General features: G+C 44.2%; 1 protein-coding gene across 1 annotated transcript; it reads right to left on the bottom strand.

Annotated features, from left to right (window-relative positions):
- Positions 1-321: 321 nt before the first annotated feature.
- Positions 322-23057, bottom strand: LOC127922041 (inosine-5'-monophosphate dehydrogenase 1a-like; the record flags this gene model as incomplete). The annotated part of the gene is made up of 11 exons (XM_052505623.1): positions 22462-23057; positions 15297-15395; positions 15069-15149; positions 8995-9043; positions 3435-3546; positions 3170-3243; positions 2735-3029; positions 2361-2560; positions 1399-1489; positions 1129-1224; positions 322-465 (listed from the first exon to the last, which is right to left on the bottom strand). Coding segments are annotated over exons 1-11 (1474 nt in total), but the record flags the coding sequence as incomplete, so codon positions are not given.
- Positions 23058-23527: the final 470 nt, after the last annotated feature.

The following is a 23527-nucleotide window of genomic DNA, read 5'->3' on the forward strand; positions in this document are numbered from 1 at the left end:
CTGGTTCTACCTGCTCGTTAATTGCACTACTTGGTGTCCCAGGTCTGAATCAGCTGATTAGAAGGCGAGGATGAAAACCAGAAGTGTTTTGGCCCTCCAGGACCGACATTGACAGCCCTGCTATACACCTATTCTAGCCTATGAAATTAACCACATTGACCTAGTGCATGCTATAAAAGGGGTTCATGAAGGATTAAGCTAAATGAATGAATGGGTGAATAAATGACAACAGAAGAGTGAATGGTAATGAATGCATGACAATGAAACAATGAATGACTATGAAAGAGTGAACGCATGAATTAACAAGTGAATGAAAGGTACCTGTGGATGCCCCGAGTGAGAGAGCCTTGACCACGTGGCCCACGGTCTGAATGCCGCCGTCTGCGATGACTGGCACACCGAAACGTCTAGCATACTCTGCCACCTTATACACCGAGGTGCCCTGAGGCCGCCCGCACGCCATCACTACGGGAGACGGAGACAGGAAATGCGTCACCTTACCATGGTAACATATCCTATGACCAGTGTAGTCAGGCGGTGTTCGGTTGGGCCCGATGGATGGATGGATTGTTTTACGGAAGTAATATCAGAATCAAGGTGTTCAGTTAAAAAATAAAAGGATTGAATATGTTCTTCCAATAAGGATGTTTGTTTTGCGCTTGAAAAACGTTTGCCATTATTTGCTGAACGTAATGCTGTGGAGAAAGTCGTCGCCATGGTAACCAAGAGCAGAGCCTTCATAAATCACCACGGCGACAGAGACTAGCAACCAGCGTAGCATCTTGGTTGGTTACTCGCTGCTCTGATCCTTCTCCAGTTTTGCTGTGTAGCTTCCTTGGTTGACCTTACATTAGAACTGATCCAAAGCCAGCTGCTATGGGTAGAGAATCCTATGCGTATTATCACATTTCTATTTAACATCACTACACTCTTATATCATAACATTTAGACATGTAATACTACAATTCCAAATCGCACGCAAGGTGTAGATTCTGGGTTGGGTCAATTCCATTTCACCTCAGTCAATTCCGCAAGTGGGTTGAAATATAAAACCAGCAACAGTCCTCTCCTGCATTCAGATGTGAATTGATCCTGTAAGGTTGATAGTATCAGGGGTGGGGTCACTACCTTCCTGGGTGATACAGATGGAGCCACAGCCCATGCCCACTCTCAGAGCGTCCACTCCTGCATCAATCAGGTTCTTGGCCTGGGCTGCCGTCACCACTACAAGAGACAACACACAACATCATCAGAAGGCAGGAAAAGAAAGGTTTAGTGTTTAAGTGTCTAATGTATTTCCCCCCCCAAGACTGATCTTGATAGCCTCTCAAAGATCTGAAACTGGATGGCTGGAAGCGTCATAGTGATAAATCCTGTCCCAGCGCTCCACTCGCTCACCGTTCCCTCCCACCACCTGCAGCTCGCTGTACTTCTGTTTGATGTAGTTGATCATGTTGACCTGATACACAGAGTTGCCTTGTGAGGAATCCTGCAGAAACAGAGAAAACAAGTCATGTCTGCACTGCAGTGCCACGGTCTACTGCCATTTAGACCTGAAACCCAACCGTAACTCACACCTAACCACCATGTCCACCAAAACTGTATGACCGGGGCCTCCCGGGTGGCGCAGTGGTTAAGGGCGCTGTACTGCAGCGCCAGCTGTGCCACCAGAGACTCTGGGTTCGCGCCCAGGCTCTGTCGTAACCGGCCGTGACCGGGAGGCACAATTGGCCTAGCGTCGTCCGGGTTAGGGAGGGTTTGGCCGGTAGGGAAATCCTTGTCTCATCGCGCACCAGCGACTCTTGTGGCGCATGACTTTCAACCTTCATCTCTCCTGAGCCCGTACGGGAGTTGTAGCGATGAGACAAGATAGTAGCTACTAAACAATTGGATAACACGAAATTGGGGAGAAAAAGGGGTCAAATAAAAAATACAAAAAACTGCATGAAAATGTCAACCACTAACCACCATGTCCACCAAAACTGTATGAACAGGTCAACCACTAACCACCATGTCCACCAAAACTGTATGAACAGGTCAACCACTAACCACCATGTCCACCAAAACTGTATGAACAGGTCAACCACTAACCACCATGTCCACCAAAACTGTATGAACAGGTCAACCACTAACCACCATGTCCACCCTAAAATGTCCACTGTATGAACAGGTCAACCACTAACCACCATGTCCACCAAAACTGCATGAAACAGGTCAACCACTAACCACCATGTCCACCAAAACTGCATGATGAAAGGTCAACCACTAACCCCAACCCTCCCATCTACCTCAATCTAACCAAACCCCATCTGTCCACCAAAACTGGATCCCAATCCCAATAACCCCAACCTCAAACCCACCAGTACGACCACGTCGACCCCGGCCTGCATCAGTAGGTCCAGTCTGTATTTGTCGTCGTCCCTGGTGCCGATGGCGGCTCCGCACAGCAGCTGTTTGCGAGAGTCTTTGGAGGCCAGGGGGTAGTCCCTGTTCTTCTTCAAGTCTGTCCTGGCGATGATGGACACCAGCTCATCATTGTCGTTCACGATGGGCAGCTTGCCTGGTGGGGGGGGCGAAGAGACTTTGTAATTCTGCCATCTAACCTCAAACAGTTCATAAATGACCTTGTACAGCAAACCAAAGACCAATAATACGTTGAGGATGATACAATAGAACAATGTACCAGAAAACAGGCCACAATAGACTCCCAGAAGGACTGTACTGACTGGCTCACCTTTTTTGCTCCGCTGTAGAATGTCGTTAGCCTCTTTCAGCGTGACACCGGCTGGGGCCACCACTAGCTCCTCCCTCTTAGTCATGGCCTCCTCCAGTGGTCGGCTGTGGTCCTTCTCGGAGAGGAAGTCGATGTCTCTGGAGGTGATGATGCCCACCAGCTTGCTGCCCATCTTGCCAGTCTCGGTGACAGGGATGCCAGAGAAGCCGTGGCGAGTCTTGGCCTCGAACACGTCCGCCACCGTGTGACGGGGGCTCATTACAAGAGGGTCTGTGATGAAGCCCTGCTCAAACCTCTGGACAAACAACAAATATCTGTTAATAAACCATGTGTGTATAGATGCACCGCAAACCATTTAATACCAATCAATATAAAATGATGCAAGTCATTAACTACAAAGGGTAAATGCTTTCATAGGTGTTTATGGGGTCTCACCTTAACCTTGCGGACCTCGTTGGCTTGGAATTCAGGGGTGCAGTTGTGATGGATGAGGCCGATGCCTCCATGAGCTAAAAGGCAGTCAAAAACACCCGACAAATAAAACACACTTTTGGGAGACGGAATACTGTTTATGGTACGTTTCCCCCCCAGCAACACAAAACACTTTGATTGGGGCAGATGTGGAAAGCACACAGTAATTTCTAGCATAGAGGACAAACACACATATATATTTTTTTAACTGGCTTGAATGTCAGGCTGCAAGGTCTCACCGCCATGGCGATGGCCATCGATGACTCTGTGACTGTGTCCATCGGGGAGGAGATGAGAGGCGTCTTCAGGGTGATCTTCCTGGTCAGGGCAGAGGTCAGGTCCTGGTGGAGAAAGTAAGGAGGACATATTGGCTCAATAACCCACAACATGTTCAGGAAATCAGTCACTCAGCAAAATAAATAATATTAAATCAAATCGAAGTTTAAGTTTACGTGCTCTGAATACAACAGGATCACCTTACAGTGAAATGCTTACTTACAAGCTCTAAACAATAGTGCAAAAAAGGTATTAGGTGAACAATAGGTAGGTAAAGAAATAAAACAACAGTAAAAAGACAGGCTATATACAGTAGCGAGGCTGTAAAAGTAGCGAGGCTACATACCATTTAGTCAGGCTGATTGAGGTAGTATGTACATGTAGATATGGTTAAAGTGACTATGCATATATGATGAACAGAGAGTAGCAGTAGCGTAAAAGAGTGGTTGGGGGTGGTGGGTGGGACACAATGCAGATAGCCTGGTTAGCCACCGTGCGGGAACACTGGTTGGTCGGCCCAATTGAGGTATTACAATCTGTTGCAGTGAGTGTAAATGTCCACACAGGAAATATACTCAATATTATTCATTTCTAATACAGAGTGTAAGTCATTTACTTCATAAAGAAAATAGAACCTTGACCATCATTGCTTGTAATAGTAAAGGTTGCTTTCTCAGTTGTCCACTAGGGGGCAGACATGCTCCAAAGAGCAAGTTTGTCCTATGTGGATTGGCCTAAGGAAAATGACAGCTTTTGGTCACGTTTCTCAAGCATGCTTTCAATGGCTGACTGGACGATGAGTCTCAAAGTCTCAGACGAGAGTTGCAACAGCAAGTAAAGAACATGCAACTGTAAAGCAGACATCGCCATCTGGCCTAAATGTAAATTATCAGGTGCTACATTTTATATGGGCTCCCGATGGCGCAGCTGCATCACATCCGGCAGTGATTGGGAGTCCCATAAGGCGGCGCACAATTGGCCCAGCAACGTCTGGGTTCGGCCAGGCTAGGCAGTCATTGTAAATAAGAATTTGTTCTTAACTGACTTGCCTAGTTAAATAAAAAAAAATATATATTTTTTTAAATCTGTCATCAGAGAGACAAGACCGATGTTTTGACTTTCTGGAGACGTTTTGCACAATCAGGCTGTGACCTTGTTAGAAACTATCTGCCAACACACTGGGAAAGTTCCATTTTATAAAAAATAAAAAAAAGTCTTGGCCACTTCCACAGTCTTCTCAGCTGGGAGGGAAAACATGGCATTCCTCACCATGAGAAAACCAGAGCATGCATTTTATGACGTTAAGAGCTTCCCTCCCTTATCTTTGGCAAATGTAAACTACCATACCAACTATTGTGTTTCTGAAATGGGGGTGGGTGAAGAAAAAGACTGGACACTGGCAGCCATTTTGTTAGCTCAACTGCACCACCCTGCCAAATTCTACAAAGGGCTAACCTTCAAAATTGAGAGACCACCTCTGCACATGGTGTGACCAGCAATAACTTCCCCATTGAAACACCAGACAGAGGCCCACCTCACACGTATAAAACATCCCTGTGTGGAAGAGGGTGGGGGGTATATTTTAAACTACAGTCTAAACAAATATTATTGCATGAACTTTGACTGTATTCACAGTTGAGACAGACAAACACAGGCTCGTCCAAGTTACCAGACTGACACCACCGTCAAGAAAATAGACCAGGTTACAACCCTACGGAGACTACCCACAACGCCACGGCAACAACGCAGACAGGCACCTTCCACAGCAACGAGGGCTGTGTTCTAGTCTGGACAAAAAAGGAGATTAGAGATATCAATTAGATTAAAAACTCCTGATGGACGAGAGAGAAGGGCAGGGGGATTTCACATAAAGCCTGAGATTAACGCTCACATCATCCCCTGAGAAAAGAGTGAGCAACCAACCAACCAGGCACAACCGTATACAGAGAGAGAGACAGAGAAACCAGGCGTGGGAGGCCATCTTGGTAAAAAAAAATAGGGTGGCTCGGAGGTTAGGGATGACGAAGGAAGCTGAGAGTAAAAATTATTTTTGGAAAATCTGCAATTACAGAATGAGGTTTTGGCTTTGAATGCAGAGGGTGGTTTGTGCGTCTGTGTGGACACAGCAGACTGTAAAGAGGCTTTGGTTTCAGAAGTGGCTCTGGCAAGGAGTGTCTGCTGAAATAATAAGGAATGTGTAGGAAGCAATACTGCTCCCACTTGGTGCACCCATAGTCATTATCCCTGTAGTTTTCAGAGATCTGGAAGAACCAGTCTGGGACGGCCTAGTGGTTAGAGCGTTGGGCCAGTAACCAGCAGGTAGCCTAGTGGTTAGAGCGTTGGGCCAGTAACCAGCAGGTAGCCTAGTGGTTAGAGCGCTGGGCCAGTAACCAGCAGGTAGCCTAGTGGTTAGAGCGCTGGGTCAGTAACCAGCAGGTAGCCTAGTGGTTAGAGCGTTGGGTCAGTAACCAGCAGGTAGCCTAGTGGTTAGAGCGTAGGGGCGGCAGGTAGCCTAGTGGTTAGAGCGCTGGGTCAGTAACCAGCAGGTAGCCTAGTGGTTAGAGAGTTGGGTCAGTAACCAGCAGGTAGCCTAGTGGTTAGAGCGTTGGGCCAGTAACCAGCAGGGTAGCTTAGTGGTTAGAGTGTTGGACTAGTAACCGAAAGGTTAACCAGTTCAACAGCTCTTAAGCGTTGGGCAGCCTTCATGGTTAGTGTTGGACTAGTAACCGAAAGGTTACCTACCCATTACTCTGAACACTTAAGAGGAATGGGCTAGGGAAGAGGGTCTCAGAACAAAGTGGAATTGAGCCCATGAACAGAACAGTAGCTCAAACTCCAAAAGTTCTGGGACACTGTGAAGTCCATGGAGAACAAGAGCACCTCCTTCTCCTTCCTTCTGAAACTATCCGCCGCCATTGTCGCAACCCCTATTACCAGCCTGTTCAACCTCTCTTTCATATCGTCTGAGATCCCCAAGGATTGGAAAGCTGCTGCAGTCATCCCCCTCTTCAAAGGGGGAGACACCCTGGACCCAAACTGTTACAGACCTATATCCATTCTGCCCTGCCTATCTAAGGTCCTCGAAAGCCAAGTCAACAAACAGGTCACTGACCATCTCGAATCCCACCGTACCTTCTCCGCTATGCAATCTGGTTTCCGAGCCGGTCACAGGTGCACCTCAGCCACACTCAAGGTACTAAACGACATCATAACCGCCATCGATAAAAGACAGTACTGTGCAGCAGTCTTCATCGACCTTGCCAAGGCTTTCGACTCTGTCAATCACCAGATTCTTATCGGCAGACTCAGTAGCCTCGGTTTTTCGGATGACTGCCTTGCCTGGTTCACCAATTACTTTGCAGACAGAGTTCAGTGTGTCAAATCGGAGAGCATGCTGTCCGGTCCTCTGGCAGTCTCTATGGGGGTGCTACAGGGTTCAATTCTCGGGCCGACTCTTTTCTCTGTATATATCAATGATGTTGGTCTTGCTGCGGGCGATTCCCTGATCCACCTCTACGCAGACGACACCATTCTATATACTTTCGGCCCATCATTGGACACTGTGCTATCTAACCTCCAAACAAGCTTCAATGCCATACAACACTCCTTCCGTGGCCTCCAACTGCTCTTAAACGCTAGTAAAACCAAATGCATGCTTTTCAACCTATCGCTGCCTGCACCCGCATGCCCGACTAGCATCACCACACTGGATGGTTCCGACCTTGAATATGTGGACACCTACAAGTACCTAGGTGTCTGGCTAGACTGCAAACTCTCCTTCCAGACCCATATCAAACATCTCCAATCGAAAATCAAATCAAGAGTCGGCTTTCTATTCCGCAACAAAGCCTCCTTCACTCACGCTGCCAAGCTTACCCTAGTAAAACTGACTATCCTACCGATCCTCGACTTCGGCGATGTCATCTACAAAATCGCTTCCAACACTCTACTCAGCAAACTGGATGCAGTTTATCACAGTGCCATCCGTTTTGTCACTAAAGCACCTTATACTACCCACCACTGTGACTTGTATGCTCTAAACGGCTGGCCCTCGCTACATATTCGTCGCCAGACCCACTGGCTCCAGGTCATCTACAAGGCCATGCTAGGTAAAGCTCCGCCTTATCTCAGTTCACTGGTCACGATGGCAACACCCATCCGTAGCACGCGCTCCAGCAGGTGTATCTCACTGATCATCCCTAAAGCCAACACCTCATTCGGCCGCCTTTCGTTCTAGTACTCTGCTGCCTGTGACTGGAACGAATTGCAAAAAAAAATAAAAAAAATAAAATAAAATAAAAAAATAGCTGAAGTTGGAGACTTATCTCCCTCACCAACTTCAAACATCAGCTATCTGAGCAGCTAACCGATCGCTACAGCTGTACATAATCTATTGGTAAATAGCCCACCCATTTTCACCTACCTCATCCCCACAGTTTTTATTTATTTACTTTTCTGCTCTTTTGCACACCAATATCTCCACCTGTACATGATCATCTGATCATTTATCACTCCAGTGTTAATCTGCAATATTGTAATTATTCCCCTACCTCCTCATGCCTTTTGCACACATTGTATATAGACTCCCCTTTTTTTCTACTGTGTTATTGACTTGTTAATTGTTTACTCCATGTGTAACTCTGTGTTGTCTGTTCACACTGCTATGCTTTATCTTGGCCAGGTCGCAGTTGCAAATGAGAACTTGTTCTCAACTAGCCTACCTGGTTAAATAAAGGTGTTCTCAACTAGCCTACCTGGTTAAATAAAGGTGTTCTCAACTAGCCTACCTGGTTAAATAAAGGTGTTCTCAACTAGCCTACCTGTGTTTAAGCCTACCTGGTTAAATAAAGGTGTTCTCAACTAGCCTACCTGGTTAAATAAAGGTGTTCTCAACTAGCCTACCTGGTTAAATAAAGGTGTTCTCAACTAGCCTACCGGGTTAAATAAAGGTGTTCTCAACAACCGGGTTAAATAAAAGGTGTTCTCAACTAGCCTACCGGGTTAAATAAAGGTGTTCTCAACTAGCCTACCGGGTTAAATAAAGGTGTTCTCAACTAGCCTGGTTAAATAAAGGTGTTCTCAACTAGCCTACCTGGTTAAATAAAGGTGTTCTCAACTAGCCTACCTGGTTAAATAAAGGTGTTCTTAGCCTACCTGGTTAAATAAAGGTGTTCTCAACTAGCCTACCTGGTTAAATAAAGGTGTTCTCAACTAGCCTACCTGGTTAAATAAAGGTGTTCTCAACTAGCCTACCTGGTTAAATAAAGGTGTTCTTAAGCCTACCTGGTTAAATAAAGGCCTACCTGGTTAAATAAAAAATAAAAATAAAAAACAGTAGGCTGAAGATGGGTCTGGCAAGATGACTGGCAACAAAAATATAAATGCAACAATTGTAATGATTTTAACGAGTTAGTTATAAAGAAATCAGAAATACCCAGCCTGCTCAAAACCCATATTGAATTGTCTTAGCTTTCTGGAAGGTCTTGACAGTCAGAGAAGAGAGGACTACTCACCACATCGTCCGAGGCAAAATCAATGAAGCCCGGCAGAATCAGGAAGTCGCTGAAAGACAGACAGAGCAAGAGGTCAGGGGTCAAGGTTCACAGGTAGTCATGGCTAAAGAAAGATGGCTTTACACAAGAGGACTACAAGATTCATAGTGCAGTGCAATGCAACTGCCAGCCAACTGGTGACAGTGGGTCAGAAGTGGCCTATTATAAACCCCTCACCCTTTACCCCGACCAATTTCAGCTTTTACAAGTAACTCCACCATGTTGGAGTTGGGTCCAAAGCAGGAAGTGTTGAAAGCCACAAGGGGAATATGTGCAAATTAGCCCCTAGAACTGCTTCTTCGACCGAGCCTGGTAACAATATAGGGGAAACTAGTTCTCGCAATGGTTGAGGAGTCTGACCCGAAAGTTGCATGTGGTATAAATTTGAATAAACTACAAGTGAGTTTGCGTTAAGAACTAAATAGTAAATGTCTTGATCCCAAAAACGGTACGTTCATAAGTTTGCCCTCTAGTGATCGCTGATCAAGCTGCCCCTTCCCTTTGCCTTGTACTCTAGTCTAAAGAGAAACACTGTCTCACCCTGTTAGTCCAGTGCTTCACAAAAGCATCTGGGGTTCAACTTCATTTCTTACACTGTATGAACACAATGGCAGGCAGAGAGAGAGCAGTAGAGAGCATATGAGACAGAGGGAAAAAGAAGGATGATGTGCGTTTTTCACAGATGGGTGGATCTGGTGGTTTGGCAGATGGGTGTGAAAACACAGACAGACTGGACAGAGAGGGAGAGACAAATAAGTGAGTCTGTCAGAGAGAGAGAGATGGGGAAAAAGTGAAAACCAGAATAAGAGGGAGGAGTGCAGGAGAGAATGGGCTCTAAATCAGATAGAACGGGAGGAGCGAGCGAACGGGAGGAGCGAGCGAGAGAAACAAAAACAGAGAAAGAGAATGGCCCCCTGTCCTTTATCATCCATCAGACAATTCCCCCCTCTCCTCCGCCTGTGTGGGTGAAAAGATGGGGCCTAAAATAGGTCTACCAAACGGGACAGGGAGGGGTGCGGCTGCAACCGCCAGACACCTCACAAACATCAACACAGTCTGGGACAGGGAGGCAGAGGGGAAAACATCTGCCAGTATTTAAGGAAACCACAAAACTACACTGATTCTGGATCAGCTCGCAATAGCCAGACCTACCCCTAACCAGCATGAGCCAAATGGTAAAAAGTGTCACTGGATCAGTTGATAAGTAGCCATTTAATTTATTTCGAGTTTTTGGATTTGCCACCAATTTCCATTACAGAATACAAGTTACAGTGGTCACTTGGGTTTAACCTGTAACCTATACTTAAAACTTCTTAAGGCTAGGGGGCAGTATTTTGACGTTCGGATGAAAAGCGTGCCCAAAGTAAACTCCCTGCTATTCAGTCCCAGAATATACGATATGCATATAATTGGTAGATTCGGATAGAAAACACTAACGTTTCTAACACTGTTAAAATGATGTCTGTGAGTATTACATAACTTATTTGGCAGGCGAAACCCAGAGGACAAACCATCCAGGAAAAAAACTTTTGAGGTCACTCTTTTCAATGAGTTCTCTGTGGATCTAGATTTCTAAGACACTTGCTTGCAGTTCCTATCGCTTCCACTAGATGTCAACAGCCTTCAGAAATTGGTTGATGTTTTTCCTTTGAGAAATGAAGGAGTATGGCTGTTCAGAACGAGGGTCAAGTCTAGTGTACTGTTGTGGTTGGGGGGCACGACCTGAAAGCTCGCTCCACTGTGTTTTCGTCCGGTATTGAACACAGTTTATCCCGTCTTAAATTGTATCGATTATTTACGTTTAAAAATACCTAAAGTTGATTAGGAAAGTTGTTTTAAATGTTTGGATCAAATTTACAGGTAACTATATTAGATACTTTGTAGTCATGTTGTGTGTTGGAACCAGTGTTTTTCTGGATCAAACGCGCCAAATAAATGGATATTTATTAACGACAGAATTTATCAAACAAAAGGACCATTTGTGATGTCTAATGGACATATTGGAGTGCCAACAGAAGAAAGATCTTCAAAGGTAAGGCATGAATTATATCGTTATTTCTGACTTTTGTGTCGCGCCTGGCGGGCTGAAATGTGATTTTCATGTGTTTGTTTGATGGGTTGCTGTCCTCAAATAATAGCATGGTTTGGTTTCGTCGTAAACCCTTTTTAAAATCTGACACTGTGGCTCGATTAAAAAGAAGTTAATCTTTAAACCGATGTATAACACTTGTTTGATTCATCAATTGTTATTATGAGTATTTCTGTTTTTGAATTTGGCGCGCTGCTATTTCACTGGGTTTTGTCAAATCAATCCCGTTAACGGATTGGCGCGCGAAGGGATCACTAAGAAGTTAAGTGGCCAGGTTGACCCAGAATGCAACAGAAAATGTGGAAAATGGGATCTTGATGAGTAAGACCTAGATTAGGACTTCCCTTGTGGAGATGGCACACCTAAAAGCAATGAAATTGTTTTTTGTCCAGGTTAAAATGTAAGTTGTCTACAGGAGTAAATAATTATATACGGCATTCGAGAAGAACTAACTAGTGTGACTTGGCACACGTGACCCATTAGGGTTTTAAATACCAAAGACAACACTGGCTACCTGTCAATATGGTGTGCATTCGAATGTTGAATGTGGACAAATGCATAATGCCATTTCGGCCACACAAGTGCTGTAGACAACCACAAACTGCCCGAGTTAGACATTAGTATGACCCTTCAGCCACTAAGTAGAGAAAGTGGGTAGGTCTGATTTAGAGTGCACTTACCTGTCTAGTCTTGCATACTATTAATGTTTAAATATCTATTGCCTGACAGTTCTGTTATTAAAACCGCTTCGGGCCCTAGTAATGCTGGGTGCGACTTGATTCAACTTCATTTCATGCAGACAATTTGACACAAGCCTGGATAGCACTACTTCATAACGTGGTTCTACACTTCTGCAAAGGCAGTGCACTACACATGAAGAATTATGTCACGATTGTAATCTTTTCATTTCTCGTCCCTTTGCCACATAAGTGGATTGAGAATACAGTCTTCTACACCAATGTCCCGGGGGAGAATTGCGTTGGAGAGATGAGGGGGCTTGAACGGGGCTAATTAGAAGCCGAGGATGATTAGGTGGCTGTGATCATAAGACATCATCATGGAATCCTCCCATGAAGCCTTTGAAAGAAAATGACTGGATTGACAAATTCTTTATGACAGGGGTAATATATGATAATAACACGCAGCAGAGTCTTCTGCTGTCCTAGAAAATGTTGAGTTGCTGAAAGAATATTGATCCAGCTTGGTGAAATGGCCTTGAGACCCTGACAGAGCATCTCAGCTCACCCTGATCCAGCTTGGTGAAATGGTCTTGAGACCCTGCCAGAACATCTCAGCTCACCCTGATCCAGCTTGGTGAAATGGTCTTGAGACCCTGCCAGAACATCTCAGCTCACCCTGGCGAACACTTTCATAAGGGAGCGTGTATTCAGCTCCAGTGTGTTGGTGTGGACAGTAAACCTGCCAGATTACAGCAGCAACAGGTAAGCAAACACCTCAAAGCCAGTAGGCCTTAGCCAGATGTGTTCTCACTGGATCTTTCTCAATGGATCTTGTCTTCGATTCCTTGCATCCCCACCTCACTCTCAAAATACATTGGAGAAGAAAGTCCGAGGGGGGTGACTTTAGACCTTCTCCTTTAATAGGGTTAAAAAGGAGCCGAGGAGATAGGGAAAGACGAATTGAGAATGAGCCACCGTCGCTACCGTCCTGGGTAGCCATGTTTGTGAGGCAGTTGTCTGTGGTTGCCATGGTGGAGACACAGCTGTATGATACAGGTAATACGGGAACAGATGTGGTGAAAAGGAGGGCATCCTCACGTCCTCTGATGTCGTCCCCCGAGCCGCTCACATGACAGTACCTCGGGCTAGTCATGTGCTCTGCCTTGCCTTTAAGCAGGACGTGCTTCATTAAGGAGTGGAGGGACGCGCCGGTATCACACACACATACATTACCTAATCAATTAACCCCTGTGAACTGGGACTAACTCTCCATTCAAATGTGTAATGTAAATAGTGAATACCATTATTGTGTGGATGTTAAGTCTGAACCATAACATTTAGTCATTTAGCAGACGCTCTTATCCAGAGCAACTTACAGGAGCAATTAGGGTTCAACTGTAAGAAACAAAATGGTTGAGTTGTACCTGCTTGTTGTCTAAATATTGTTTGTCTCACAAACGCCACATAATCGGTTTAGAATGAACAGGGTATCCATTTAATATAGATTTTTTTCAACTTTTACCCCCTTTTTCTCCCCAATTTCATGATATTCCATTGGTAGTTAGAGTCTTGTACGATTGCTGCAACTCCCTACGGACTCTGTTTAGGCGAAGGTCGAGAGCCATGCGTCTTCCCGAAACACGAACCTGTCAAGCCGCACTGCTTCTTGACACACTGCTCGCTTAACCCGGAAGCCAGCTGCACCAATGAGTCGGAGGAAAGACCGTCCAACTGGCTACCGTGTCAGCTTGCAAGCGCCCGGCTCGTCAGAGCACTGCTGCACCACTTGGGAGGCCCTACGGTATCCATTTAATCTGTAACATGGGTTCCATACTAAATGGCACCCTATTCCCTATGGTCAAAAGTAATGCACTTTGTAGGGGACAGGGTACCATTTGGGACGGAGCCACATATAGTCAAAAGACATAGGCTACAACATTAACACAAGGATGTGAATGTTACTCTATTTTGTGTTGGAAGCATTTTTATAGCAGTTAGTCATTTTTGTAAAGTCCTCTAGCCAGAGGTATGTTCAAGAAGCAAAACGATGCAAAGAATTTTGGGCAACAGTCTTGGGCAAAGGGGTGAAATTAGTGAAGTAGCTTGCTGTGGCAACATGCCAATGCAATGACCGTCTGTCATATTGGGGCAGTCCAATGCTTCGCTTGTTGAAATCAAGTTAGTTTTAAAACAGAGTGAAAGTAGATTGAGGGTTATTCAGTGAAAGTAAAAACAAGTGAATATGAAATGAGCAGATAAAGGGCCTTAGGATATGAGTGCAATCAGATGTCATTACTAGATAGATTAGACAGTTATTGAATGTCTCAAAGAATCAAATAGCAGTTCATGCACTATGATTCTTCAGAGCAGTTAAAGATGCAGTCATATCATTACCAGAAGCAAATATCATCCTATGGTGCAGATCAGGTTAATAAACAATCAACACCCCTGTCCTACTCATTCATCTGTACAGATCAGGTTAATAAACAATCAACCCCCACCACCCCTGTCCTACTCATTCATCTGTACAGATCAGGTTAATAAACAATCAACACCCCTGTCCTACTCATTCATCTGTACAGATCAGGTTAATAAACAATCAACCCCCACCACCCCTGTCCTACTCATTCATCTGTACAGATCAGGTTAATAAACAATCAACCCCCACCACCCCTGTCCTACTCATTCATCTGTACAGATCAGGTTAATAAACAATCAACCCCCACCACCCCTGTCCTACTCATTCATCTGTACAGATCAGGTTAATAAACAATCAACCCCCACCACCCCTGTCCTACTCATTCATCTGTACAGATCAGGTTAATAAACAATCAACCCCCACCACCCCTGTCCTACTCATTCATCTGTACAGATCAGGTTAATAAACAATCAACACCCCTGTCCTACTCATTCATCTGTACAGATCAGGTTAATAAACAATCAACCCCCACCACCCCTGTCCTACTCTTTCATCTGTACAGATCAGGTTAATAAACAATCAACCCCCACCACCCCTGTCCTACTCATTCATCTGTACAGATCAGTGTTTTTCTCAGCCAGCTAAACATTTAAATAATACAATTGGTGACGAATGTGGTGTTTACTTCTGCCAAATTCATCAACAAGGTACTTTATTGATTCAAATCTATTTTTAATGGGACAATCATTTGCTTCCCCTATATGAACTCATCGTTTGGAGACAAAATGTTTTTACAGTATAGTGTATATAGTGTCAAAATGGTTGAAAAGTCAACCGTTTTACTCACTTGTAAGTCAACCCGTCGCCTTTAGAGCATAGCTCTTCTGCCGTTTGACCATCAGCGACAACAGACTGTTGTTGAGCAGATCTGCGATTCAAAACGTGTTGGCCATCATTACAAAGCGCCGCCCGCATATCGTCCATCATCGCTTGCGCTTAGGTTTGGACAGTTCGAGAGCGTACTTGCACAATACGGTTCTATTTGGCATTTGTATTGTGGTTGAACTGAACTTACTTGTAGGTGAGGCCGTCTCCAACGGAGAAAAGCTGTTGTGCGGAGAGTCCGTCTTCTGGGACATAGCCCGTACCACCACTGATCAGGTAATCAGCCATGCTGTTAAATGAAAAGGATGACAAGCAGGCATTAGATTATAGACATCGTTTAAAATTTAACATTAGATGCATTTTCAAATATAACTAGCTATCAATAGATGAAGGGTTAAAAGGTGACGACGCTTTGCGCCTGTGAATGACTAGTCGTTTTTTTTAAACAAGGCATTCCGTTCATGTTTTTCTGTGATATCAATGCGCATGTTGTGCAGTTTCTCTAGAGACAAATGATATCAAGCCCAAACTGTTCGATGTATTTGGGAGTTGTAGTTTTCAAAAGGCCAATATTCTACATAGTTTAGCATGGAAAACGTGGTATTTACCTATAATGACCATAATCCATTGCATGCCTACTTGTCCATCTGTGTTTCTTTTAGCTTGCTACATTAACCTCTTGCTCCTACCCGACACGCAGGCGTCCCATCTAGACATCTGGAAATGCAAATGCGCTACGCTAAATGCTAATAGCACTCGTTAAAACTCAAACGTTCATTAAAATACACATGCAGGGTACTGAATTAAAGCTACACTCGTGAATCCAGGCAACAAGGCAGATTTTTAAAATGCTTTTCGGCGAAAGCATGAGAAGCTATTATCTGATAGCATGTAACACCCCAAAAGACCCGCAGGGGACGTAAACAAAATAATTAGCATAGTCGGCGCTACACAAAACGCACAACTAAAATATAAAACATTCATTACCTCTGACCATCTTCTTTGTTGGCACTCTTAGATGTCCCATAAACATCACTATTGGGTCTTTTTCCCCCCCGATTAAATCGGTCCATATATAGCCTATATATCGATCTATGAAGACTGTGATCAAGGAAAAAAATAGTTTTATAACGTAACGTCATTTTTTAAATAAAAAAAGTTGACGATAAACTTTCACAAAACACTTCGAAATACTTTTGTAATGCAACTTTAGGTATTAGTAAACGTCAATAAGCGATCAAATTGATCACGAGGCGATGTATATTCTATAGCTGTACGTCTGGAAATAATGTCCGGGTAAATCTCAACCAAAATATCCGGTCGGAGACCGGAAGAAAGACGCTACCTTGTGTCCGTTTAACCAAGAGACAAATCGTAGGCAAATGACAAGACTGTTGACATTGTGTGGAAGCTGTAGGTATTGCAACCTCGGCCCCATTTAATGTGGTTCACATTCAACAATGGGTTCTGGTGGCGCATGGATATATTTTCGCATTTTCAGTGATCAGATTTTCCTGCGCTTTTCGATGAAACGCACGTTCTGTTATAGTCAAAGCCGTGACTTAACCAGTTTTATAAACGTCAGTGTTTTCTATCCACACATACTAATCATATGCATATACTATATTCCCGGCATGAATAGCAGGCGCTGAAATGTTGCGCGATTTTTAACAGAATGTTCGAAAAAGTAGAGGGTAGGAGTAACAGGTTAAAGAGACAAGAAAGCTCGATTGAAAGGAGAGCAGTTGCTTCACGAGGTACACTACACAACCAAAAGTATGTGGACACCTGCTCGTCAAACATCTCATTCCAAAATCATGTGCATTAATACGCACACATTGCTGCTACAACAGCCTCCACTCATGTAAAACAGCCCCAGACCATTATTCATCCTCCAAACTTAACAGTTGGCACTATGCATTCAGGAAGGTAGCATTCTCCTGGCATCCTCCAAACCCAGATTCGTCCATCGGACTGCCAGATGGTGAAGCATGATTCATCATTCCAGAGTCCAATGGCAGCGAGCTTTACACCACTCTAGCTGACGCTTGGCATTGTGCATGGTGATCGTATGCTTGTGTGCGGCTACTCGGCCATGGAAACCCATTTCATGAAGCTCCAGACGAACCGTTCTTGTGCTGATGTTGCTGTTGCAACCGAGGACAGAATGTTTACACTATGCGCTTCAGCACTCCTGCTTTGTGTTCTTGTGTGGCCTACCACTTTGTGGCTGATCCGTTTTTGCCCCCAGACGTTTCCACTTCACAATAACAGCACTTACAGATGACCGGGGCAGCTCTAGCAAGGCAGAAATTTTACTGACTTATTCGAAAGGTGGCATCCTATGAAGGTGCCACGTTGAAAGTCACCGAGCTCTTCAGTAAGGCCATTCTACTGTCAATGTTTGTCTTTTGAGATTGTGTGGCTGTGTGCTCGATTTTATACACCTCTCAACAACGGGTGTGGCTAAAATAGCTGAATCCACTAATTTGAAGGTGTGTCCACATACAAAAGTATCTCTACCTGAAATTGATAGTTGTTATTCAGCAGTCAAAAAAGTATGCCTTGTTTACATTGAAGTACACTGTCTGATTTTGTCAAGACAGCAGCTCTATAGAGGTGAGATGACTTGAAATGAAATAGTCATCAAATAAAACATATGTAATATACACAACTGAAATATTGCATTGAAGTAAAATAATGTGAATAAATGGTTAAGTGATAAGCAGTCACTACAATCATGGACATATTATTCACTGTTTCATTATGTGTTGTTATTATCGAACCCAAAATCATGACTTTTTTAAATAGTCAAACTGAAACCAAACCTTACTCACAAACACAGATCGCTGCGCACTAACGACTATGCGTTTTCTAAATGTGGATGACCCACTAACATGCGGCAGGGCAGCCTAGTGGTTAGAGCATTGGACTAGTAACCGGAAGGTTGCAAGTTCAACCCCCGAGCTGACAAGGTACAAATCTGTCGTTCTGCCCCTGAACGGGCAGTTAACCCACTGTTCGTAGGCCATCATTGAAAATAAGAATTTGTTCTTAACTGACTTGCCTAGTTAAATAAAGGTAAAAGAAATAAATAAAAGTGCTGGCAAAATATAGCCTCATGAAATTAACCCTTTCATGCACGGTTGTGTAAATATCCATGCCTAAAATAGCAGAAGCACTAATGTTAGCTACATGTTTAAATAAAACACGTTGCTTTACAGTTGCTCATGTTTGCTATACATATATATACATACACATATATATATATATATATTTACAATAAATACCAGGAAGATAGAACACCTCTATCTTTACTGCTTGTGGTGGCTGTCCATGCGAACAAAACAGCCATGAAGCGACACTATGAGCTAATAAGTCACGTTAAACAATGATCTGTTCAGCAAAAACGTTTCCTTCAAGCACATATTTATCCAGACTACCTACAGTGTTCTGGATAGCTGCTGAAAGGCAACCGTGAGCAATGCCTGTCAATACCATAGCTAGCTTCAGTAGTTAGCTAGCACTTACAACCGTTATCTGGCTACTGTACTGCTGAGTACCTAACAATGGTTACAATGCCTTGAGCTCAAAATACATGCGGGGAGAATAAAACATGGCTATATTAACGATTAATGACTAATCTAGCCAACTGTCCACAGCCTAAGTATTTATAGATTTCCATCCATCATATGATGTCTTTAGCATATCGTTTGCAATGTATTTTAACACCAAAGCTGCACTATAAATTAGCCATCTATTTTCTTGCCACGCAGGTCAAAATGATCAGTGCGTTATTCAGCAGGAGCATGTGTCAGCTAGCGGTAGCCGGCTAGCAAGCTAACTAACACGTTTCAACTCATTACTGAAGATGCTCTGTATTCTAAGCAATTAGCCACCTCACCACGTTCTTCGTCTTACTTACCTAGTGTTAGCTACGTTAAGAAAATGTGAAACAAAAATCAATTCCAGACCGTTTTCTACCTCTTGAAGATGACCACGTTGTTCGGAAATGCGAACTTTCCAGCTGTAGCTAGCTAGCAAGTCCAAAATGAGCGGAAACAATGTGTGCTTTCTCTATTGTAACCAACCCACAATTAATTCCCCTACTACAAACTCAAGTGGTGATGCGAGGCTGGTCCAAATTTGATTGCCTGTCGCTGCTACAGTGTATTCGCGTTATGAAGAAGACTATGTTCGCAGAAGCTTCGAAAATGGATGCGTCACATCCCCTCTCCTCCACGTGGGGCACTCATTGAATTCGGAAACATGAGGGTAAACGTCTCAACTCAATCACAGACGTTACAGGTTAGTGAGATTATGTCCTTGTAATTTATGTAATATACCTATTATCTGCACTGCAGATCTTTTGGAGGAGAAAATCATGCATTTAGGCTACAGGGAAATTGGCACTATAGTCTGGCAGTGCCAATGTCCATATATTATCATTGTATAACCCACATATAACCACATAAACAGCAGGCTCTCCTACCATCCGTTTTTGGAATACTAGGCCTTGGGCTTCTATTATTAGGATCAACAAGAATCTTAAATCGTCCAAATGTGTAGAAATCAACTTTTATAATGCTTATCTACTTATCAATCTAATGTGACTTTAGTATTTTGACAAAACCCACAAATCAACTATTTTCAGATGGTTCAGTGAGGTGCAACGTTTGGAGGTATTAACTGAACAGCACCACTGTCAGATTTACAAGTCACATGCCACCAGTTACTAGTAACCAATTATACGGACGACAGTGGCATTTTCTAGTCTAGATAGACCTCAATTGACCAGTAGAGCCAGCCAGGCTACATACCTCCTTAAATAGCCTAGATCACATTTTACACATTTACAGTAGATGAGGCTACACATTGATGGACTTTGACCTCATTTTCTCCTTATTATCTTATATATCATGGCCGATGACTTTCAAATGCAGGACAGACTGTTTAAAACAGAAAGAGAGAATGGCCCGTCCTTTATCATCTGTCGAGACCATTCAGATAATAAAAGCACAAAAGTCAATAGACCATTGGTGTTCAAGCTGACGGATTTGGGAGAATCAGACTGAATTATTTAGGCTTGGCCTATTGTGCTGTATGTTGACCTGTGAATCCACAAGCATTGCATACCGAACAGTTCCACACTCTCCCATGTCTGTGATGGTTCAGGGTTGGGAAGAGGAGCACACACACACGTACACAGACACACAGACAGATGAAGTAGACCTCCCTCACAAGCACACACTTTTGTAAAAGAAGCATGGACAGCATATTGCTGTCAATACCATCAGTGGCTGACGGTGTTCACTGACAGGCAATTGCAACCTACCACCATGCAAGCAATGTCGCAATAAAGCGAGTTTTGTTCTTCCTTCTCACCATCGTTTCCTGGAGAGTGGGGAATTCTAACCCATGCACTCTTGATCCTGTGCATGAAATTGTGTGGGACTGCTGTCGCTGTGTGCACTCAACCAACACACGGATATTCAGAGCAAATAAAACCAAATGCATTTGTAATGGTGACTAGTGATCCACCCTGCATTAAAACAGAATTCGCCCCAAGTACATTTATCATGGGAATGGATGTACAGTGGGGCAAAAAAGTATTTAGTTCAGCCACCAATTTTGCAAGTTCTCCCACTTAAAAAGATGAGAGAGGCCCGTAATGTTCATCATAGGTACACTTCAACTATGACAGACAAAATGAGAAAAGAAATCCAGAAAATCACATTGTAGGATTTTTAATGAATTTATTTGCAAATTATGGTGGAAAATAAGTATGAAGTGTACCTTTGATGAAAATTACAGGCCTCTCTCATCTTTTTAAGTGGGAGAACTTGCACAATTGGTGGCTGACTAAATACTTTTTTGCCCCACTGTATATTGTCCCTTGGCCTACTCCCTGTGTGGCACTATTCCAGGAGCCCCTCCTCCAGTACTAAGCAAAGCACAGAGGGCCTTCCCAGCCTTGACAAGTACCAAGGTGATCTGGCGGGTACTGTGTCTGTGCATGAGGTCACTGCTTTAAATGTGGGTCACCCACAATATTGGTCAGAGATTCCTCTATGCACACCGGTGGCTATTTCAAGCATTGATTCAAACCCGATCCCATTAAGCTCTCCACCTGCTGCCCTAGCTGCAAGGCATAAGGGGACCTGCCACTCCAAAAATAGCCTTGAGGCAGTTTCTGTTGTTTTGGCATCAGAGTAGGCCACTGAATCATAGCTTTTCAATGTGTTTAGGGGCCACGCTCAGAATGACCATAAACCATATAAGACACAGGTGTCCTAGAGCTTCATTATGGGCTAACAAGGATATTTAACTTCAAGGTTATTGACAAGCCAGACTAAACACAGGGCTATGTGGCAGTGTAAACTGATACTACTCAATGGGCTGTATTTACATATTGTAACCATGGTGAAAGCAAAGTAATGAAAATTAGTCAAAACAAGTGGGAGGAACTAATGCTACAGCTTGAATGCTCACTAGTCAAATATACACTGAGTGTACAACAAATTTGAAATACCTGCTCTTTCCACGACGGGCTGACTAGGTGAATCCAGGTGAAAGCTATGATCCCTTATTGATATCACTTATTACATCCACTTCAATCAGTGTAGATGAAGGGGAGGAGACAGGTTAAAGAAGGATTTCTAAGCATTGAGACATTGATTGTGTGTGTGTGCCATTGTGAATGGGCAAGACAAAATATTTAAGTACCTTTGAACAAGGTATGCTAGTAGGTGCGAGGCCACTGGTTTGAGTGTCTCAAAAAGTGCAACGCTGCTGGGTTTTTCATGCTCAACAGTTTCCCGTGTGTATCAAGAATGGTCCACCACACAAAGGACATCCAGCCAACTTGACTGTGGGAAGCATTGGAGTCAACATGGGCCAGCTTCCCTTTGGAACGCTTTCGACACCTTGTCCATGCCCCGACCAATTGAGACTGTTCTGAGGGCAAAACGGGGTGAAACTCACAGGAAGCTGCCGAGGGCAGGACAGCTCATAATAATGGCTGGAAGGGAGTAAATGGAATGGCATTAAACACATTAAAACCATGTGTTTGATATATTTGATACCATTGGCTCAAGCCAATACCATGAGCCCATCCTCCCCAATTAGGTGCCACCAACCCCCTGTGGTGCAACTCTAACTCAGGTTGGATTTCAACATGAGTCAGCTCCAGAGTTGCTACGCTAGTAAACTATTCTACATTTCAGCAAGTATCTAAAAATCTTCTTTGCCTGGCCCTTCACTAATATGTTGTTCTTTTCAAATGGATGCCAGTTTATTTCACTAAGTAATACTCTAGTACAGCTTTAACCATAATCTTGCTTTGCCCAACTCACCTCTCAGGGCCAAAGCCAGCTTGGATGCGGGTGGCGCTGTATCGCTGTGCGGCCGTCTCATGCCCATGTCCATGCCCATGGGGGCTGAGGCGGAAGAGGTGCTCCGCGTCTTGGGGTGAGGGGTTGGAGCTGGGACGGGGTAGCTCTGTGTCCCCTACGATCCTCCGGTAGTCCATCTGGTGGCTGTCTCGCTCTCCATCCACCCCAAAGTGTTCGTAGCCGTACCCCTCCATGTTGGGTCCAATTGCCAAGCTCTCTTGCTCCAGTTTCTCACTCTGGTCGGTGACCTCACCGTCGCCCTCTGACCCTTCTGTCGGTGACGTCCCTCAAGTGGACTCAAGTCACGTAGGGACTGGGTGTTCCTGAACCGAACTACCAGCTCAAAACAATTCCCACAGAACAGAACGAATTAGAACGATCTCAGCCAACCAACCAGACGAGTCAAAGTCGCTGAGGACCTGAGTTGGAAAAACAGAGCTACTTGTGAGAGACATAACATGTTCTCTGGTTCAACACATTCTTATCTTGGTCTCATAGCTCCAGTGTTGTCTTTACCGTCAACTTTGTTGTCGAATCCCAGGTCAGATACAAAAATACTCAGAGAGATATGAGAGAGAGAGAGACAGAAAGAAGGTAGTTATGTCCCTCCCTCCCCGTCTCTGTGCAGGGTGCACCTGCTAACCAGACCACAGTGTCCGCTAGGCGTGTAAGGAGAGGGTGTCACCGTGGTAATGCTCCTGCCGAGATGGCGTCGTCGTGGAAATGATGCCGGAGAGGCTTGTCGTCGTGGAGTCGTTGCCGTCCCAACGTTCCCCTTGCCCCTGTGGGAGAACTAATGCTCACTGACCTGAAGGGAGATTGTGGTGGGAATGGGAGGAGTGAGATGGCAGAGAGAAAGGGTCCAGACTAATAGAGGGAGGGAGAGGTGGAAAGAAAGAAAGAAAGAAAGAAAGAAAGAAAGAAAGAGAATGCCTGCAGGGATAGAGGGGAAGCAGAATGGGATACTCAGTGTGTTTTTGTCCAGTCGAGTGCTGCTCTATGAATCTCTCTGCGTACAGCTTAACCC

Source organism: Oncorhynchus keta, unplaced genomic scaffold, assembly GCF_023373465.1.
Source record: "Oncorhynchus keta strain PuntledgeMale-10-30-2019 unplaced genomic scaffold, Oket_V2 Un_contig_2440_pilon_pilon, whole genome shotgun sequence".
Lineage (NCBI taxonomy): Eukaryota > Metazoa > Chordata > Actinopteri > Salmoniformes > Salmonidae > Oncorhynchus > Oncorhynchus keta.